The sequence below is a fragment of the Rhizoctonia solani genome, chromosome 12 (assembly GCF_016906535.1).
Source record: "Rhizoctonia solani chromosome 12, complete sequence".
In the NCBI taxonomy this organism is placed as follows: domain Eukaryota; kingdom Fungi; phylum Basidiomycota; class Agaricomycetes; order Cantharellales; family Ceratobasidiaceae; genus Rhizoctonia; species Rhizoctonia solani.
The window spans coordinates 354,109-373,696 of record NC_057381.1 but is presented as its reverse complement, the minus strand read 5'-3'; the positions used below and the strand labels follow the sequence as shown (position 1 = coordinate 373,696).

General features: G+C 49.3%; 4 protein-coding genes across 4 annotated transcripts; 1 reads left to right on the top strand and 3 right to left on the bottom strand.

Moving 5' to 3' along the window:
* Positions 1-961: 961 nt before the first annotated feature.
* Positions 962-5,567, top strand: RhiXN_11347 (Retrotransposable element Tf2 protein; the record flags this gene model as incomplete). Its single annotated transcript, XM_043331162.1, has 3 exons — positions 962-2,125; positions 2,179-2,668; positions 2,701-5,567. The coding sequence occupies 3 exons, from the start codon at positions 962-964 to the stop codon at positions 5,565-5,567; spliced, it is 4,521 nt and encodes a 1,506-aa protein (XP_043184672.1).
* A 2,137-nt stretch (positions 5,568-7,704) lies between these two features.
* RhiXN_11346 (Retrotransposable element Tf2 protein) lies at positions 7,705-8,379 on the bottom strand (the record flags this gene model as incomplete). Its single annotated transcript, XM_043331161.1, has 1 exon — positions 7,705-8,379. One exon carries the CDS (start codon positions 8,377-8,379, stop codon positions 7,705-7,707), a length of 675 nt encoding a protein of 224 aa, XP_043184671.1.
* Positions 8,380-8,459: 80 nt separating this feature from the next.
* Positions 8,460-9,813, bottom strand: RhiXN_11345 (Retrotransposon-derived protein PEG10; the record flags this gene model as incomplete). Its single annotated transcript, XM_043331160.1, has 2 exons — positions 8,460-9,697; positions 9,753-9,813. The coding sequence occupies 2 exons, from the start codon at positions 9,811-9,813 to the stop codon at positions 8,460-8,462; spliced, it is 1,299 nt and encodes a 432-aa protein (XP_043184670.1).
* Positions 9,814-11,797: 1,984 nt separating this feature from the next.
* Positions 11,798-19,114, bottom strand: RhiXN_11344 (Retrotransposable element Tf2 protein; the record flags this gene model as incomplete). The annotated part of the gene is made up of 5 exons (XM_043331159.1): positions 11,798-13,599; positions 14,156-17,502; positions 17,767-18,153; positions 18,238-18,707; positions 18,755-19,114. 5 exons carry the CDS (start codon positions 19,112-19,114, stop codon positions 11,798-11,800), a joined length of 6,366 nt encoding a protein of 2,121 aa, XP_043184669.1.
* Positions 19,115-19,588: the final 474 nt, after the last annotated feature.

Sequence of the window (19,588 nt, the reverse complement as noted above, 5' to 3'; positions counted from 1 at the left end):
GAGATGCCGCGCCGAGATGCCGTGCCAAGGGCGCTTAGGAGAAATCCACGCTTCTGCGCAGCCCGCAGCACGCTTCTCATTTGTCCTCTATACTTCTTTCTCTCACGCGCACAGACCATGTAGATAGTGTGCTTTGCCTATATATACAGCAGGAAAATCACTTGGAGACCCCAAGTCAATTTTACCTCGTCTCATATTCATTGAGGAGGACACCCAGCCAGCTAAGTAGCCGGCCCCCATTAGTCATCAGTAGTCAACCCCCTTACTTAACCTACCACACCTCCCAGGCCTAAGGCCCCTTCGCAGTAGTATAGATAGGTAGGCCGCCTTAAGCGGTATTAGGATAGCCTAGTATAGTAGTAGATTACCTTGTAGCTTGTAGTAGTACGGCCTTAAGCGCCCGCTCCCACCAGCGTGTACCCACCTTACAGTGGTGTACGACATTGTAAAATCGACTTGTGTAGGCTTGATCAACAACGAGAAGCGCCCCTGTACTAGCACAAGGGAAAATATCTGAACGGACTCCCCTTTCGACTAGAATAATCAAAAAGTCGTCGGTCCCAGATAGTACCAAATTGCTATAAGGCAGACGGTGTCTAATCGCCCGCATACCACGTGTTTCGCCGGAACACAGCAGATAGCAACCCTAGACAGCTGATTCACCCGCTTGCTAAAAACCCGCTCATATCACGATCGCCAGATCTGTTGATTTGTTGTAGGGGTAGTTCAACGCTAGGTGTCTGACGCAAGGGTTTAGCGTTCATACTCTGCATAAAAACCGCTCATAAGTCCTGTCACAGGCACTCTATTCCCCCACGCCGTTTCAAACATTCCATCCACACGCTCTGGCGTCCCCCATCCATACTCCCGTCCCCCCAGTCGATCCTCTCAACGTTCCGTGGCAACCCGCTCCCAACCACCCTCTCGCGGCCCATCACCCCCTCCGCAACACCTGCCCGGAATGGAACCGGAGCCGACCCTTGCCTCTCTCCTTGAGGCTATCCAAACCCTCACCAGCCAAGTCGGGTCCTTGCAGGCCCAAGTTCACACTCAAGGCCAACAGCTCTCAGAGCTCAAAGCCATATGCAAGGAGACCAACGACCTCGTTGGAGACAAGGATCAGGGCGGAGCCCAAGCCAAACCTGGCCCATCGACTGGGCCTATCACTCCCCCCACTCATACAGGGGGAGAAGCTCACACTCCAGAAACGGTTAGGCCTGGACTCAAGGCCCCCTTCCGCCCTTCAAGAGGCACAGGCTTTGACTCCAAGGAAGAAGGGGAGCCAAGAAGAGTCCCCAAAAAGGAGCCTATGGGAACGCCTAAACGCTCCCTTAGCTCCCTCACCCCCTTCGACTCTGGGTCCTCAGTGAAACGACCCAAAATGGAGTTACCAGACCCTTACAAGGGAGATACCAGGGGAAGGAAGGCCACACAATGGCTTGATCGGATGCTCCTTTGGGTTGCCCTCCACAGGGATCAGTTTGATGAGGAGGAACAGATGGTGGTATGGATTTTATACCACATGACAGATAAGGCCGCCAACTGGGCCCTCCCCATCATCGGAACCATCATCAAGGGCAAGGGTAACCCTCCAACCACTATCCCGGCCTTAACGGCCAAATTCAAGGAAGCCTTCGCCGATCCGGACGCAAAGAGGGCGGCTGCCAGGAAGATTGCCGCATTGACTCAGACCACAACCACGTCTGAGTACGTCACTGAGTTCCGCAATCTCATGGCGGAACTTGACTGGAACACTGAGGCGTACATTGCCCAGTTTACGCGCGGCCTTCACTGGAAGGTGAAAGAACTCTTGTCCACCAAGGACAATATTCCCGACGACGACCTAGAGGCCATATTTGCCGCCTCGGTCAAAATTGACAACACTCGTCGGGAAAACAAGGAAAACCGTCCTAAGAAGCTCCCTGCCAAGTCCCCGGCCACCGTGGCCACTTCCACCACTACCACCACTCAACGGGTCCAACTGTCAGAAGTCCTGAATTACGTAACACCGGAAGAAAGGGATCGCCGCCGCGCGTCTGGCCTCTGCGTCAAGTGCGGTCAAAAGGGGCATGGTATCAAGCAGTGCCCCAATGGCTGGAAGGCCACAGTCAAAGAGGTGGCTAAGGTTGCCAAGGAATCCGAATCGGGAAAAGATTGAAGTCGAGGACTGCTGCCAAGCCCCCGACTCCGAAAAAGGACATTGTAGATACTTGCGTAGAATTTGTTTCTGTTGGACTTGACTCTAATAAAAAACCGCTATTATTTATCAATCTACACGTCCAAAATTCCCAGGCAGAACCCATTAAAACCCTTATAGACTCCGGCGCTACCTCCAACTTCATATCCCCGAGCCTAGTAGAAAAACTCAAAATACCAAAAACCCAACTCGAAAATCCACGAGTTGTGAGAATGTTAGATGGTACAATCTCCCAGACTGGTTGCATATGGCACCAGGTTCATCTCACAGTTTCGGCCAATGGCCACAACCACTCCATCCCATTTCTTGTTTGCCCCATTGGCAACACCCCGGCAATCCTAGGCATGACTTGGTTAACGGCAGAAGCTCCTCTCATCAATTGGCAACAGGGACTAGTCACATTCCCTGAACAGATTCAGATTGCCTCAGAGGAGGAAGCAGACTCAAACCCTTTAGCGGATCTTCCCCACAGTACCACGAGTTTGCTAAAGTTTTTGGTGAAGAAGAGTTCAAGGTCCTCCTGCCACATAGGGAGTATGACATATTGATTGACCTTGTTTCGGACGCCAAACTGTCTCCAGGACCAATATACGGCATGACTGACGCGGAATCCAAGGCACTGAAGCAACACATAGACGAAGAATTGGCAACAGGAAAGATCCGTCCTAGTACCTCTTCTGCCGGCGCCCCCGTCATGTTTGTCAAGAAGGCGGACGGATCTCTTAGATTGGTAGTCGATTACAGGAAGTTGAACAAGGTCACCCATAAGAACGTGTATCCTTTGCCAAGACAGGACAACCTCATGGCCAAACTCAGGCATGCCAAGATCTTCACTAAATTGGATTTACGCTGGGGCTACAATAACGTCAGGATCAAAGAAGGAGATGAGTGGAAGACAGCATTCAGGACCAAATACGGGCTATTTGAATATCTGGTAATGCCGTTTGGCCTTACCAATGCCCCCGCTGCCTTCCAGCATTTCATGAATGACCTATTCAGGGATCTCATTGACGTCACAGTGGTTATATACTTGGATGATATCTTGATTTTTTCGGAAAAACCTGAGGAACACCCATCCCATGTCAGGGAGGTACTATCCTGGTTACTAAAGAATCAGCTATTCTGTAAACTATCAAAGTGCCACTTCCATGTCACTACAGTAGATTACCTTGGCATTGTTATCTCCCCAGCCGGTTTCTCCATGGACCAGAAGAAGATTGAAGCCGTCACCACGTGGCCCACACCTAAAACGGTCAAACAGGTCCAGGCCTTCTTGGGTTTTGTCAATTATCTCCGCCGGTTCATTCCCAATTTTAGCTCCATTGCGCGCCCTCTACATAATCTCACCAAAAAGGAAACCCCTTGGTCATGGGGTAACCTAGAGGAAACGGCCTTCCAGGAACTGAAAACCCTTGTCACCCGATCACCCGTCCTAATCCACTCCAACCCTAACCTTCCCTACTACCTAGAAACGGATGCGTCAGGCGTAGCCATGGGAGCTATCTTAAGTCAACAAGGAGAGGATAACCGCCTTCACCCAGTTGCATATATGTCCAAGTCCTTTTCTGGCGCAGAAGCCAACTATGACACCCACGATAAGGAACTTTTGGCAATCATCAAGGCACTGGAAGAATGGCGAATATTCTTGGAAGCAACGGAAAAACCAATCCAGGTCTTTACAGATCACAGAAACCTGGAATACTGGATGCATGCTAGGACCTTCAACAGGAGACACGCGCGCTGGCGGATTTTCCTGAGCGATTTCAACTTCGAGATACACTATCGCCCAGGGAAGCAATCAGGAAAACCGGACGCACTGTCGAGACGATCAGACTATGTTGACCAACCTCCAGAATCAGAAGTCATGCTACCAGCAGAAGTCTTTGCCAATACGTCAGAAGAGGAGCTGGAAATTGTCACGGAAATACGCTCCAAGCTAAGGGAAGATCCATCCCTTGAGCCTATCATCCAGTTCCTAACTGAAGACGCGGATAATGCTCCCCCCTCCATTCGGAAGGCTTACAGAGACTACGACTGGGAGGAAGATCTACTATGGTATCGAGGGAAACTTGTGGTCCCAGACTCAGAGGCCCTGAAGGAACAATTACTCAGGGAATTCCATGACTCCCCACTAGCGGGCCATCCGGGTCAACAGAGAACCCTCAAACTCCTAAGTCGTAACTACTGGTGGCCAGGGATGAAATCAACAGCCAAGGAATGGGTAGAATGTTGTCCTATCTGCCAAGCCAACCGACGCGCTCATGCTCCTGTCATCGCCCTTAAACCCCTAGAAGTCCCCCCTTATCCGTTCCACACCATCTCTTATGACTTCATTACAGGGTTTCCCAAGTCCCAAGGACACGACGCTATACTGGTGGTAATAGACTCCTTTTCTAAATTTGGCCACTTCATCCCCACTTCCAAGAAGGTCACAGCAAGGGGCCTGGCAGATCTATTCATTACCCACGTCTGGAAACTCCATGGGCTACCTGTCAAAACAGTCTCGGATAGAGGAACTACCTTCACGGGGAAATTCCTAAGGGCACTTTACCAGCGACTCGGAGTGAAACCAGCATTCTCCTCGGCTTATCACCCAGAGTCAGATGGGCAAACGGAAAGGGTCAACCAGTTCATCGAATTTTACCTACGCTCCTATGTAGCAGCCGATCATTCTGATTGGGCAGCTTGGTTACCATTGGCAGAATATGCGTACAATAATGCCAAACACACAGCAACGGGAAAAACACCCTTTGAACTGGTCTACGGACGAAACCCAGTGATGAACCCTTCCAACGTCCCAGCCAACGTACCAGAGGCAGACAATGTAGCAGACACACTAGCCCGGGAATGGAAGGAAGCAGAGTCAGCCCTCAGACTAAGCAAAGAACGGATGACCAGGAACCAAGGAACAGTACCGGAGTACTCGATAGGAGAGAAAGTCTGGCTAGATGGAAAGAACGTAGAACTCAGGACCAATTCGAACAAGTTGGACCCCAAACGTCTGGGTCCCTTCAAAATCCTTGAGAAAATCTCCAGCCATGCCTACCGCCTAGAACTCCCAGAAACTCTGAAAATCCATGACGTCTTCTATGTTGGGTTGCTATCGAAGAGCCACGAGTCACCAAGCCAACCATTTCCGGAACGACCTCCCCCTGAAACAATAGAAGGGGAGGAGGAGTATGAAGTTGAGCAGATCATTGACTCAAAGCGCCAACAAGGAAAGTGGTTCTACCTGATAAAATGGAAAGGTTACGGTCCAGAAGATAACTCCTGGGAACCCAAGGAACTCCTGGAGCATAGTCAAGAGGAGATCCAACGCTTCAACAAGTCGCGACTGAAAAAGGCTTGTGACTCCGCCAAGAGCCTTTAAGGGGGGGGCAATGTTATAACCTCCTTAACTATACCATCAGAATCGCCCTAATTTTCTATTATTTTTAGTATTTTTTACGGACTTGATATCTTATGTTTTTTGATCACGTGATCTCGGCGCTTATTATGCCGAGATGCCGCGCCGAGATGCCGTGCCAAGGGCGCTTAGGAGAAATCCACGCTTCTGCGCAGCCCGCAGCACGCTTCTCATTTGTCCTCTATACTTCTTTCTCTCACGCGCACAGACCATGTAGATAGTGTGCTTTGCCTATATATACAGCAGGAAAATCACTTGGAGACCCCAAGTCAATTTTACCTCGTCTCATATTCATTGAGGAGGACACCCAGCCAGCTAAGTAGCCGGCCCCCATTAGTCATCAGTAGTCAACCCCCTTACTTAACCTACCACACCTCCCAGGCCTAAGGCCCCTTCGCAGTAGTATAGATAGGTAGGCCGCCTTAAGCGGTATTAGGATAGCCTAGTATAGTAGTAGATTACCTTGTAGCTTGTAGTAGTACGGCCTTAAGCGCCCGCTCCCACCAGCGTGTACCCACCTTACAGTGGTGTACAACAGAAGACCTTGGCGCCACGGAGCTGGGCCATTAGGTTGTCAGGACGGGGGAGTGGGTAAACGTTCTTTTTGGTCCGGTTGTTGAGGCAACAGTAATCAACAACCAAGCGGCGGGAACCATCCTTCTTAGGGACAAACATGACAGGGGATGTTAAGAGTTGTGTAATTACAGGAGTAAGAAAGAATTACTATATACAAAATGTATATGGGAATAACTCAGAACTATTATTAAGAATCAGAATATATGCACAGAATATATGCACAATATAGGCTAGGTTATCAGGAATAACAACTCCTAACAAATAGTCTAGCAACTATCAAGTGCAGGTGGTTGGTTATGTATAGTACCTTTAGACTAATGTTACTTAAGCCTAAGTGACTAAGGGTATGTATACTTAAGGTCTCTGGGATAGTACCTTAGGTAAGGAGGGTTACCTGACTAATGTACAAGATTTGTAGGATTTGCCTAAATAAGTATAGGACTTATATATGCTTAAGTAAGACTTAAGACTTATGGGGTTTACCTAAAATATATCTAGGATTTATGAGATATTGTAGATAAAGCTATCTACAATATAAGGGGTATGGTGGATTGAAACACTATCACTCAATCACAACAATCCTTACAGTATTGTTGCACTATACTCAATGTTGAACTCAACAACTGTGACAGTCAAGGGGCACAGGGTTGCAGTAAGTACACTAATAGGTTACCCTGTGTCTGTTGGGACTGGCCTATGGTCTTAGTGCACCAAATAACCTCCTATGCTATTTACAGTGAGTCAATCACTAAAGTAAATGCGCAGATAAGCTGTTAAAGGCTTGTGTGTATATGTCAATATATAAGAGTGGATAAATGGATGCATTTAGAAGTGTCTTCACAGGGTCCTTTTATACCCTGAGAAGGCGCACAAACAAGTATATACATGATTGATACCAAGAGGGGGTACAGGAGGTATAAGTGGCAACTGAAACACTTGAGGGAGCCAATACTTTGGTACATAGTAAACAAACAACAGATCCTAATATTTGCCCCAAGGCAATGTTTGCCCCAAGGCATTATTTACCTGTGTGGGTCAGTAAATGGGGCATAACTCAGCCAAATGTTGTCCGTTTTGGGAGTTTGGCCCAGCGTTCTGGAGCGCACAAACATGCGCACCTAAGCGCAAGCAATTCGGCAGTGTGGGATGCCCGGGTGCTGGAGAAAAGGCGCATTTAGTGCGTTGGCGCTTAAGGGCTGATTAAGCGCCGGAGCACTTGTCTATGCAACAGGGGGGACCCTGAATATTTCTGTGTGTAGCCACAAGATAGAATCTCGAATAATAAATACTACAAACAAGAGAAATATTACTTGTTACTGTTTATCTACTCAGCTGAATTTATATATATTTAAATGAGTGAGAAAAACAGCATATATGCAAAAGGCATCGCATATTAAGGGTATTCCTGAGCTTTGTAGGTTTTGTAAAGGTCACTATTGGATAGAGGGACCTTGAAAACCTTAGTTTGCATCTTTATCTCATTTATTTACTGTGAGATTACTAGTGTAATTAAAATAAGTACAGATTAAAGAAGAAATGTCATATCCATAACAGGGGAACTGATTGAGGATTTGCTGGGGCGGATCTTCCCGGCCTTGAGTTTGTCCCTGAGCCAGTCTTTCAGTGTGGCTGACTTGGCGTCAGTCATGCTATACAGGGGGGAGTTCAGGGGTCCTTTGTCCGTTAGTTCAATACCAATGTCATAATGCCTGTGCGGGGGAAGCTTGTTGAATTCTTCTTCCCCAAATACCTTGGCGTATTGATGGTATTCAGGGGGTACTCCTTCAAGGGTGTTCTCATCAGCTTCCTCCTCCTCAGCAATGGCAGCGTGTTCTGGTGGCTTGTGGGGGAAGGAGAGGGTTTGCAGGTTCCAATCTATTTCTGGATTGTGGTTATCCAACCATTTCAATCCCAAGATGGCAGCATGAGACCCTGTGTTACAGATTAGGAAGGTCTCTGTCATGCGTTTGCCATTGAAGGAGAAGGTTAGGTTAGCCTTCTTCCAGATTTTTCCAGCCTGGGGGCTCAACCCATCAAGCATAGTGACGGTGTGGGGTGAAGGGAGATCTATGAGTGGGAGGCAGAGTGATTCCGCGGTATGGGGGTGCATGAATGATGAGGTGGCGCCTGAGTCAATCAGGACTTCTAAATATTCCGCTTTCTTCTCTGGCGTAATTGGAATTGTGAATAGGGGTGACATTCTATTTGAGTTACTAGATATATTACAAATTTCCAAACAGCCAGAGTCCTTGGGGTCCTTGCGCGCGGCAGCAGGTACCCTTAGTCTTTTCCCAATTTGGGTCCAGACTCTTTGCCTAATTTGGCGGATTCCTTTTTGACGCCTTCCTCCTTAGGCGTGGCCTTCCAGCCGGTGCAGCATTCCGCAAACTTGTGGCCCAATTTGCTGCACTTGATGCATAGGCCCTCAGCCCGGCGGCGGTTTTGCTCCTCCTCAGAGACAAAGTTGGGATTGCTGGAGAGGCGCCCTGGTCTTGTGGCCTGTTGGCTGGTACTTGCCCCCCTATTGGGGGTGGAGGAAGAGGAGGTTCCAGACTTACTACCCTTAGGTGGGTGGCTGGCACGCTCCTTGCGGAGGGCGTTATCAATGACCAGGGCCGCATTCTGCAGCTCAAGGAGGGTGGTTGGGCGCCGTTTGCGGGTGGCAATAAGGCGGCTGACCTCCCAGTGGAGGCCACGTGCAAATTGCCCACAGAGGGTGGCGTTGTTCCAGTCCAGGTCCATGGCAATGGTCCTGAACTTTGTAATGTACTCAGCACAGGTGCCTGTCTGAGTAAGGTTTGTGATCTGCCGCTTGGCAGCTTGCATAGCATCTGGGTTACCAAATGCAGCCAAGAACTCTGTCCTAAAATCATCAACTGTTTGGATTAAGGCCCTGTGGGACCCAAGTTGATCAAGATGGGGGTGCGCCCATGCTCCTGCCACGTCCTTCATGTTCATCAGGAGGAATGACAATGTCTCCTGATCCGTGGGAAACATCCTCTGATTGAGGCGTACCCATGCCAACATCCTGGTTAACCATTGGCGGGCTTTGTTCCCTATTTTCCTGGTGTAGGCATCAGGGTGATCTACCTTAACCAGGGGCTGGTAAGCAGCTACTGGTTGAGGGACTTGGGGGGATTGGAGCCTGATAGGCGCAGATGTAGGGGGAGTATGGATTTGCGGGGGAGCCCGGACGGGAGTTGGCTGTGCAAAGGCGGGGGGAGCTTTTGTGGGGTTAGCCCAGGCAATGAGGGGCGCACTAGGCGCTGGAAGAGGGTTGGTTTTGGGTAGGGGCCTGGGTGTGGCCTTGATTGCTGGAGGTTTCCAGTCTTCTGGTGTGTGTGGGGCTCCACCCCTAGTCTTGATGCAAGCAAGGGCTTGATTGACTGCTCCCATCCAGTCTTGGGCTTCCTTTGTGGCTTCCTTCTGTTCCTCAAGTTCCCGTTCAAGCCGGAGGACTTGGTTTGCAATCCCAGGAGGAGGGAGATTGTGCAGCCAAGGGAGATTTCCCCATAGACCTTGGGTTCAAGGCTTGTTGGCTCATTGGCGGTTGCCAAAATAGCGGGTCCCAACTCTCCTTGATCAAGAGGGGACGGGGGACAAGCGGTGCTCCAGGAGCGGGTTGCCATTTCATGAGGGTAGGAACGGCCTTGGTGGGAAGCGGTGCGCTGGGAGGCGCGGGAGGAAGCGTGAGAGGGGGTGCGGGAGGTAATGGTGGGCAATGTGGGGAAAATGGGGGCTAATAGCCAGGGTGCCTATATCAGGACTTATGGGTTGCTTTACTACTTGAACGCTAAACCTTTGTCTCAACCAACCTAGCGTTGGACAGTCCTTTCAACCAATCAGCAGCTGTGAGCAGGCGTGATGTGGAGCAGGTTTTCTGCAAGCGGGTGGATTGACTGTCTAAGGTTGCAGGTAGAGGGTGCGGTGACCGGGGGTATGCGGATGATTAAGACCTGTCTGCCTTGTAGTAATTTGGTACTAGGTGGGACCAACGCTGGTTTGATTATTAACAGCAAAAGGCAAGTCCAATCACCTGATTTCCCTTGTACTAGTACAGGAGGCTCTCTTGTTTGTTGGATCTGAGTGGGTAGGGTACAGAACGGTTTGCAACCAATGTAAGGTCAATTACCTAGTGTCCTAGACGTCCTTAAGGGTCATCTAGGTAGCGGGCGCTTGTGGCCGTATGGACTGAGTGGACCGCTTAAGGCGGTGGGGAGGCTACCTACAACAACTAACTATCTAAGTACAATGACCAAAGTCCTAGTGACAATGGCAAGCTATGTGTCTACAATGGAGAAGTTGCTTAAGGCAACAAGTACAGGTGGTGACTTAGTAGTTGCTGGCCTAAGGCCTTGTACAAATTAGGGATGCAACAAGAGGTAATTGACCTGGGTGTTACCATGGTCAGTTGGCCTCCTTATATATTACAGAGCTACCTAATTACAAATACAATTATATGCAATACCGTATCAAATAAGAACCCCAATCCGCAGTTGGCCTTACTCATGCATACATGTCACTGACGTGTCATAGTGATGTCATCAGGTGGAGGTGGCTATGTATGCTGAGGTCAGCGCGGGTGGGGGCGTGGCTTGGCGCTTAGCGTATGATATAAGCGCCAAAGTCACGTGTTCAAAAATGTTGTCCGTTTGCCTTTGTTTAAAATCAAGAAAATGGGAATAAATTCCCTGGTATTGAATGTGTCTACAACACTTTCTTACTCCTGTACTTACACAACTCTTAACACCAGTATTGTTGCACAAGTCATATTAACATATACAAACCATGTAGATAGAGACACCAAGTAGAATACCACTCATTAACCTCCCTTCCAATGTCCAGCATCCTTGGCAAACAGCCCTTATCCAGCTACTCTGTCATAAACAGAGGAAAATAGAACTAGCTGGAATTGAACCAGCTTGACCACTAAGCCATAGAGCCCTATTATTCCTCTGCTGACAACCCATGATTACACCTGATACCCCCCAAATTTGGGCTTGGGCCAGCATACAACCACTTGTACTGGTCATGTGACCATGTGTCCTAGACGTCTGTAAGGACGTCAAGGAGGAGGGCGCTTGCGGCCGGGTGTGACTAAGTAGAAACCGCATAAGGCGGTGGCAAGCTATCCTACAACAACAACCAGCTATACTACAATGATCAAGGCTGTAAGGGCAATGATGAGCTAGGTAAGTACAACGCAGAAGCCGCTTAAGGCAGTGTAGGCTAAGTGACTGAGTAGGAGTTGCTGGGCTGTAAGGCCCTTGTACAACGTGGGATGCAACAAGAGGTAATTGACCTGGGTGTTACCATGGTTGGTTGGCCTCCTTACATATTACAGAGCTACCTAATTACAAATACAACTATATGCAAAACCGTATCAAATAAGAACCCCAATCCGTAGTTGGCCTTACTCATGCATACGTGTCACTGACGTGTCATAGTGATGTCATCAAGTGGAGGTGGCTACGTATGCTGAAGTAAGCGCGGATGGGGACGTGGCTTGGCGCTTAGCATATGATATAAGCGCCAAAGTCACGTGATTGAAAATGTTGTCCGTTTGCCTTCATTCAAAATCGAGAAAATGGGAATAAATTCCCTGGTATCAAATGTGTCTACAACACTGCCCCCCTCTTAAGGGCCTTGGCAGCGCCAAGGGCCTTTTTTCTCATGTCTTTTTCGTACTTTTCTAAAAAATTTTTGGTGTTTTTTAAGTTTTCTTGGGGTTCCCATGTGTTTTCCTTGGACCCGTATCCCTTCCACTTGACTTGGAAAAACCATTTCCCATCCCTTTCTTTGGCATTGGTAATCCCTTCCACCTTGTACTCTTCTTCTCTGTCTACGGTGACTGGTGGGGGGCAATTCTCAAAGGCGCGCTTCTTGTCCCTTTTAACTTTAGATAAAAGTCCTACATAGAAGACGTTGTGGATCTGCATTGTTGGGGGAAGTTCCAGGCGGTAAGCTTGGTCAGAGATCTTTTCAGTAACCCTGAATGGCCCTAGTTGTTGTTCCGTTAGTTTGGGACTCAGGGTTTTGAGGTTAACATTCTTGGCGTCCAGCCAAACCTCTTCTCCAATCTCAAATTCTGTTGGGTTCCCACTTTCTCCAGCTATCATTTGTTGCTTAGATTGCCGGAGTGCTGCTTCCACTTCCTTCCATTGTGCCTCCATTGTCTGGGCAAGGTCATCTGCCTCTGGAACGTCCATTGGCATATTTGACGGGGTTAATGTGGGTTCCCATCCGTACAGGGCTTTGAAGGGTGTTTTGCCCGTGCTGCTATGTATGGCATTGTTGTATGCAAACTCTGCCATGGGAAGCCATCTGGTCCAGTCCCTTTGGTTTACCCCTGAGTAAGCCCTGAGGAAGTGTTCAATTGAGGGATTGACGCGTTCCATTTGTCCGTTGCTCTGGGGGTGATAGGCAGAGGAGAAATGGGGATCAATGCCAAGGCGTTTGTACAGGGCACGTAAGAACTTGTTGTTGAAGACCCTGCCTCTGTTGGATATGGTTTTTTCTGGCATGCCATGGCGCTTCCATACGTTTTCCAGGAATAGCTCCGCTAGCTCGGGTGCCTTGAGCTTCTTGGAGCATTTTACAAAGATCCCGTACTTAGTGAAACTGTCAATGATTACCAGGATCAAGTCTGTGTTTCCGTCCTTAGGTAGGTCCACTATCATGTTGTAAGACACGTGCTGCCAGGGTCTAACTGGGAGTTCCAGCAGCTGAGGGGGAATTGATGTGTATCTTGGCTTTCTAATCCGTTGGCATACCTCACAGGAATCCACATGCCAGTACGTATCAGCACGGATGCCCGGCCAGTAGTAGCTTCTTGATACCAACTCTAGCGTGCGTTGCCTACCCGGGTGTCCTGCCAAGGGGCTGTCATGGAAGATATGCAGTAGATCTGTTCTTAGTGTCCCCACGTCAGGGACTACAATTTGTCCTTGGTAGAAGAGTAGGCCAGCCTCCATCTCATAATCCTTAAATGCACGTTTGATGGAGGGGGGTGCTTTGGACTCATTCTGCAGGAATTGGAGAATTTCCTCCAGGGACTTGTCTTGATCCAGGGATGACTCAATCTGCTGTTGTAGTTCTTTTTCCGGAGTAACCAAGGCAATATTGGCAAATACCTGGTTTGGTAGCATGGACTGGGGTTTGGGTGGAATATCCGCATGATCCAATTGTTGTGATAAAGCATCTGGCTTCCCCAATTGTTTTCCGGGCCTGTACACAATCTGGAAGTTGTAGCCGGCTAGCAGTAGGTGCCATCTAGCATGGCGGCAGTTGAATGTCTGGGACTCCTTCCAGTATTCCAAGTTTTGGTGATTGGTGAATACAGTGATGGGGTGAAGGGTTCCTTCCAAGAAGATCCGCCAGTACTTGAATGAACGGATGATTGCCAAGTGTCCTAGACGTCCTTAAGGGGCGTCAAGGTAGCGGGCGCTTAAGGCTGTATAGAACTGAGTATGTACCGCGTAAGGCGGCGAGGAGTCTACCTACAACAACAAACTACTATCTACAATGACCACGCGCTGTATGGCGGTGGTGAGCTACGTATGTACAGTGAGACCAACGCTTAAGGCATGTAGCTAAGTGTTTTTACTGGGCTGTAAGGCCCTTGTACAATGGTGGATGCAACAAGAGGTAATCAACCTGGGTGTTACCATGGTTGGTTGGCCTCCTTATATATTACAGAGGTGAACTAATTACAAATACAATATATGCAATACCATAACCAATAAGAACCCCAATCCGCAGTCGGCCTTACTCACGCATACGTGTCACTGACGTGTCATAGTGATGTCATCAGGTGGAGGTGGCTACGTATGCTGAGGTAAGTGCGGGTGGGGACATGGCTTGGCGCTTAGCGTATGATATAAGCGCCGGAGTCACGTGATTGAAAATGTTGTCTGTTAGTCTTCGTTTAAATCTGAGAAAATGGGAATAAATTCCCTGGTATCAAATGTGTCTACGACACTGCCCCCCTCTAAGGGCCTTGGCAGCGCCAAGGGCCTTCTTTTTCATTTCTTTTTCGTATTTTTCTAAAAATTTTTCGGCGTTTTTTAGGTTTTCTTGTGGCTCCCATGTGTTTTCTTCAGACCCATAACCCTTCCATTTGACTTGGAAGAACCATTTTCCGTTTTGTTCCTCAGCATCAGTGATTCCTTCCACCTTGTATTCCTCTTCCCTGTCCACGGTGACAGGTGGAGGGCGGTTCTCAAAGCTGCGCTTTTTGTCCCTTTTGACTTTTGACAGAAGGCCCACGTAGAAAACGTTGTGGATTCTCATTGTTGGCAGGAGTTCTAGGCGGTATGCTCTGTTGGAGATTCTTTTGGTTATTTTGAAGGGGCCTAGGCGTTGTTCAGTTAGCTTTGGACTCAGGGTCTTTAGCTTCACGTTTTTGGCGTCTAGCCAGGCTTCTTCCCCAATTTCAAACTTGAGTGGTTCTCCTGCTTCCCTGGCCACCATGCGTGTCTTTGATTGCCGGAGTGCTGCTTCTATTTCCCGCCATTGTAATTCCATCTGAGTTGCTAGATTGTCTGCCTCAGGGACGTCTGTTGGAACGTTACTTGGAGTTAAGGAAGGTTCCCAACTGTATAGTGCTTTAAAAGGAGATTTGCCTGTTGAGCTATGTACTGCGTTGTTGTAGGCAGATTCCTCCATTGGTAGCCACTTGACCCAGTCTTTCTGGTTTACCCCTGAGTAAGCCCGTAAGAAGTGTTTGACCGTGGGATTTACACGCTCTGTCTGCCCGTCACTTTGAGGATGGTAGGCCGACAAGAAGTGTGGATCTATTCCCAGGCGTTGGTACAGGGCCTTCAGGAATTTGTTGTTGAAAACCCGTCCGCGGTCTGATACTGTCTTTTCAGGCATGCCGTAGCGTTTCCATACATGGCGCAGGAATAGGTCTGCCAGCTCCGGAGCTTTAAGCTTCTTAGAACACTCCACCAGGATCACGTACTTGGTAAAACTATCCACAATGACCAGGATAGAGTCACTATTTCCGTCTTTGGGCAGGTCCACTATCATGTCGTATGACACATGTTGCCACAGGCGTGATGGGAGTTCTAGAGGCTGAGGAGGGATAGACCCGTACCTGGGTTTCCTGATTTGTTGGCATGTTTTGCAAGAATCAACATGCCAGTATGTGTCAGCTTGGATGCCAGGCCAGTAGTAGTTCCTGGATACCAGTTCTAGGGTCCGTTGCCTGCCTGGGTGGCCAGCTAGGGGGCTGTCGTGGAATATACAAAGTAGATCCGTTCTCAATGTCCCAACGTCCGGTACTACAATCCTTCCTTGGTAAAATAGCAAGCCTGCTTCTATTTTGTAATCCCTAAAGGCACGTTTTATTGATGCGGGAGCCTTTGACTCATTTTGGAGGAATTGTAGTATTTCCTCCAGGGATTTGTCTTGGTCCAAGGCAGCCTCAATCTGACGTTGGAGTTCCTTCTCAGGAGTTACCAGGGCCACGTTGGCAAATACAGGGTCAGGGAGCATGGTCTGGGCGGCGGGTGGAATGTTGGCATGATCGGCTCGTTGTGAAAGGGCATCAGGTTTTCCGGACTGCTTTCCTGGGCGGTAAACAATTTGGAAGTTATACCCTGCTAATAGTAGGTGCCATTGAGCGTGGCAACGGTTGAATGTTTGGGACTCCTTCCAGTACTCCAGGTTGCGGTGGTCCGTGAATACAGTGACAGGGTGGGTGGTTCCTTCCAAGAAAATGCGCCAGTATTTGAAGGAGCAGATGATAGCTAAGAGTTCTTTGTCATGGGTGTCATAGTTCTGCTTGGCCCCCTTGAATGACTTGGATAGGAAGCCTAGCGGATGGAGACGACCGTCTTCCTGTTGTTGGCTGAGTATGGACCCTAGTGCTGCTCCTGAGGCATCTGTTTCCAGGAAGTAGGGTTTTAATGGGTCTGCGTGACAAAGTACTGGTGCGTTGGTAATGGCGTCCTTTAACCCTTGGAAAGCTTCTTGCTCCCTAGTATCCCACTTCCATGGTGTATCCTTTTTGACCAGGTTGTGTAACGGCCTGGCCATGTGGCTAAAATTGGCGACAAAGCGGCGTAGGAAGTTGGCAAACCCTAGGAACGATTGTACTTCTTTGACCTTAGTGGGTGTAGGCCATTCCTGGATTGCCTGGATTTTGAGCTTATCCAGGCTGAATCCCTTATCTGATACAATTATTCCTAGGTACTCCACTGAGGCAACGTGGAATGTACACTTAGACGCTTTACAAAACAATTGGTTTTCCATGAGGCGGCATAAGACTTCATGAACATGTTGGGTGTGTGATGCGTCATCCTTGGAATAAATCAGGATGTCATCAAGGTAGATGATGATGCATACATCCAGCAAGTCTTTAAACAGTTTGTTCATGAAGTGTTGGAAGGCTGCAGGGGCGTTGGTTAGGCCAAATGTCATTACCAGGGACTCGTAAAGGCTGTACTTGGTGCGGAAGGCGGTTTTCCATTTGTCTCCTTCCTTAACTTGGACGTTGTTGTAACCCCATCGTAAGTCTAGTTTAGTGAAGACCTTGGCACTGCGGAGCTGGGCCATTAGGTCATCAGGACAGGGTAATGGGTAGACATTCTTCTTAGTCTGGTTGTTGAGACAACGGTAGTCAACGACCAAACGACGGGAACCATCCTTTTTGGGGACAAACATGACGGGGGAGCTGATCAAGGATTTACTGGGACGGATCTTCCCAGCCTTTAGCTTGTCCTTAAGCCAGTCCTTGAGTGTGGCGGACTTGGCGTTGGTCATGCTGTAAAGGGGCAAGTTGAGGGGTCCTTCCTCTGTGAGTTCAATCCCAATGTTGTAATGCCGGTGTGGGGGAAGCTTATTGAATTCTTCCTCCCCGAATACTTTGGCGTACTGGTGGTACTTGGGGGGTATTCCTTCAAGAGGGTTTTTGTCAGCTTCCTCTTCTTTGGCAATAGCCACGTGTTTGGGTGGTGTATGGGGAAAGGAGAGGGTCCGCGCGTTCCAATCAATTTCTGGGTTATGTGCGTCCAACCATTTTAATCCTAGAATGGCAGCATGGGACCCTGTATTGCAAATGAGGAAGGTTTTGGTCATTGATTTGCCATCAAAGGAGAAGGTTAAGTTGGCTTTTTTCCAGATTTTGCCTGCCTGGGGGCTCGACCCATCAAGCATGGTAACGGTACATGGAGTGGGAAGGTCAATGAGTGGGAGGCGGAGTGATTCCGCGGTACGTGGGTTCATGAAGGAAGATGTGGCGCCTGAGTCAATCAGGACTTCTAGTTGTTCCGCTTTTCTTTCTGGCTGAATTGAAATTGTGAAGAGGGGGGCGTTTCTATTGTTACTATTAGATATTGTCATAAACAGAGGAAAATAGAACTAGCTGGAATTGAACCAGCTTGACCACTAAGCCATAGAGCCCTATTATTCCTCTGCTGACAACCCATGATTACACCTGCTACCCCCCAAATTTGGGCTTGGGCCAGCATGCAACCACTTGTACTGGTCATGTGACTGTGTCCAGGACAGATATATTACAAATTTTGAATGTGTGGCCAGAGTCCTTGGGGTCCTTGCGCGCGGCAGCAGGTACCCTTACTCTTTTCCCAATTGGTACTCAGAGTTTTTGCCAATCTTGGTGGTTTCCTTAGCCTTCCCCTTTTCCTCAATAGGGGTGGCTTTCCAGCCCGTGCGGCATTCCGCAAACTTGTGGCCCATCTTGCCGCACTTGATGCAGGCGCCAGCGGCGCGGCGGCGATTTTGTTCTTCTTCCAACACAAAGTTGGGGTCGTTGGAGAGTCTCTTTGAACCAGATGTGGCTTGACCGGTACTTGTCCCCCTTGCGGGGTTAGATGGTTTGCTAGACTTATTATCCCTTGGTGGGTGGCTAGCACGCTCTTTGCGGAGAGTGTTGTCAATGACAAGTGCTGCATTTTGCAGCTCAAGGAGGGTATGGGGGCGGCGTTCGCGGGTTGCAATTTGACGGCTGACCTCCCAGTGGAGGCCGCAGGCAAACTGGCCTCAAAGGGCCGCGTCGTTCCAGTCCAGTTCCATTGCCAGGGTTCTGAACTTTGTAATGTAGTCTGCGCATGTGCCAGACTGAGTTAGGGTGGTGATTTTCCGCTTGGCGGCCCTTGTGGCGTCAGGGTTGCCAAATGCTGCCAGGAATTCCAATTTGAAGCCCTCGACGGTTTGGATGATAGCTCGGTGTGATCCAAGCTGGTCAAGGTGTGGGTGGGCCCACGCTCCAGCAGAGTCCTTCATGTTCATCAAGAGGAAGGAAAGGACCTCTTGATTGGTAGGGAACATCCGCGAATTAAGGCGGGTCCAGGCTAACATCCAAGTCAGCCATTGCTTGGCCTCGCTCCCTATTTTGCCTGTGTAGGCATTGGGGTGGTCAACCTTGACCAGAGCAGGATAGGTGGCGACTGTAGCCGGAGGTGGAGGGCAGTTGTTCCGATTGGGGATCGGAGACGCGGAGATGGAGGGGGAGATGGGACTTGCGGGGGAGCGGCTCTTCTTGGGGTTGGCTGGGCCAGGCTGGGGAGGACTTTAGGTGCTTCTGACCAGAAGGGGACCCCACTAACCAATCCAACAGGCTTGGTTTTTGGTAAGGGGCATGGCGTCTCTTCCACAACTTTGGCTTGGGGTCCTTTGGGTGTGCAAGGGCCATGGGACTGGAGGGACCTAAGCCCATCCTTGACAACATTGACGGTTTGGGAAATATTTTCAACATTCATCTGGGTCTCAATTCCGGCTTCCTTGATTTTGGCGATTTCTTGCTCAAGGCATTCAACTTGGCCAAGGAGGCCAAGGAGGAGCCGTGTGACTTGTTTGAGGGATACCTTGCCATACTCGACAGGGGTGGCTGACAGAAGTGTGGGTTCCATGTATCCCTGATCAAAAGGGGATTGGGCTCGAGAGGCTGTCCTGGAGCGGGTAGCCATGGTTGGTTGTGGATAGGAGCGGCCAGCGTGAGAAGAGGCCTGCAAAGAAGAGCGCGTGGGGGTACGCAAGGTAATGATGGGCAATTGGGAGTGATGAAGGCTAGGTAGCCAAGGGTGCCTATATCAGGACTTATGGGGCGCTTTTATTGTTCTGGCGCTAAGAGTCTGCGTCAACCGCCTAGCGTTGGACAGTCCCTTCAACTAATCAACAGCCGTGAGCAGGCGTGATGTAGAGCGGGCTTTCTGCAAGCAGGTGGATCTGCTGATTGACTCCGCTGACAAATGGTGCGGTGACCGGTGGTATGCGGGCAATAGGGATAGTCTGCCTTATAGCAATTTGTTACTATGTGGGACCAACAGCTCTTTGATTATTACAGCTGAAAGGGGAGTCCAATCACGTGTTTTCACTTGTGCTAGTACAGGTATCCTTCTTGGGGGTTGAAGCTTAGTAGGGGTGGGTGTAGAACGGTTTGC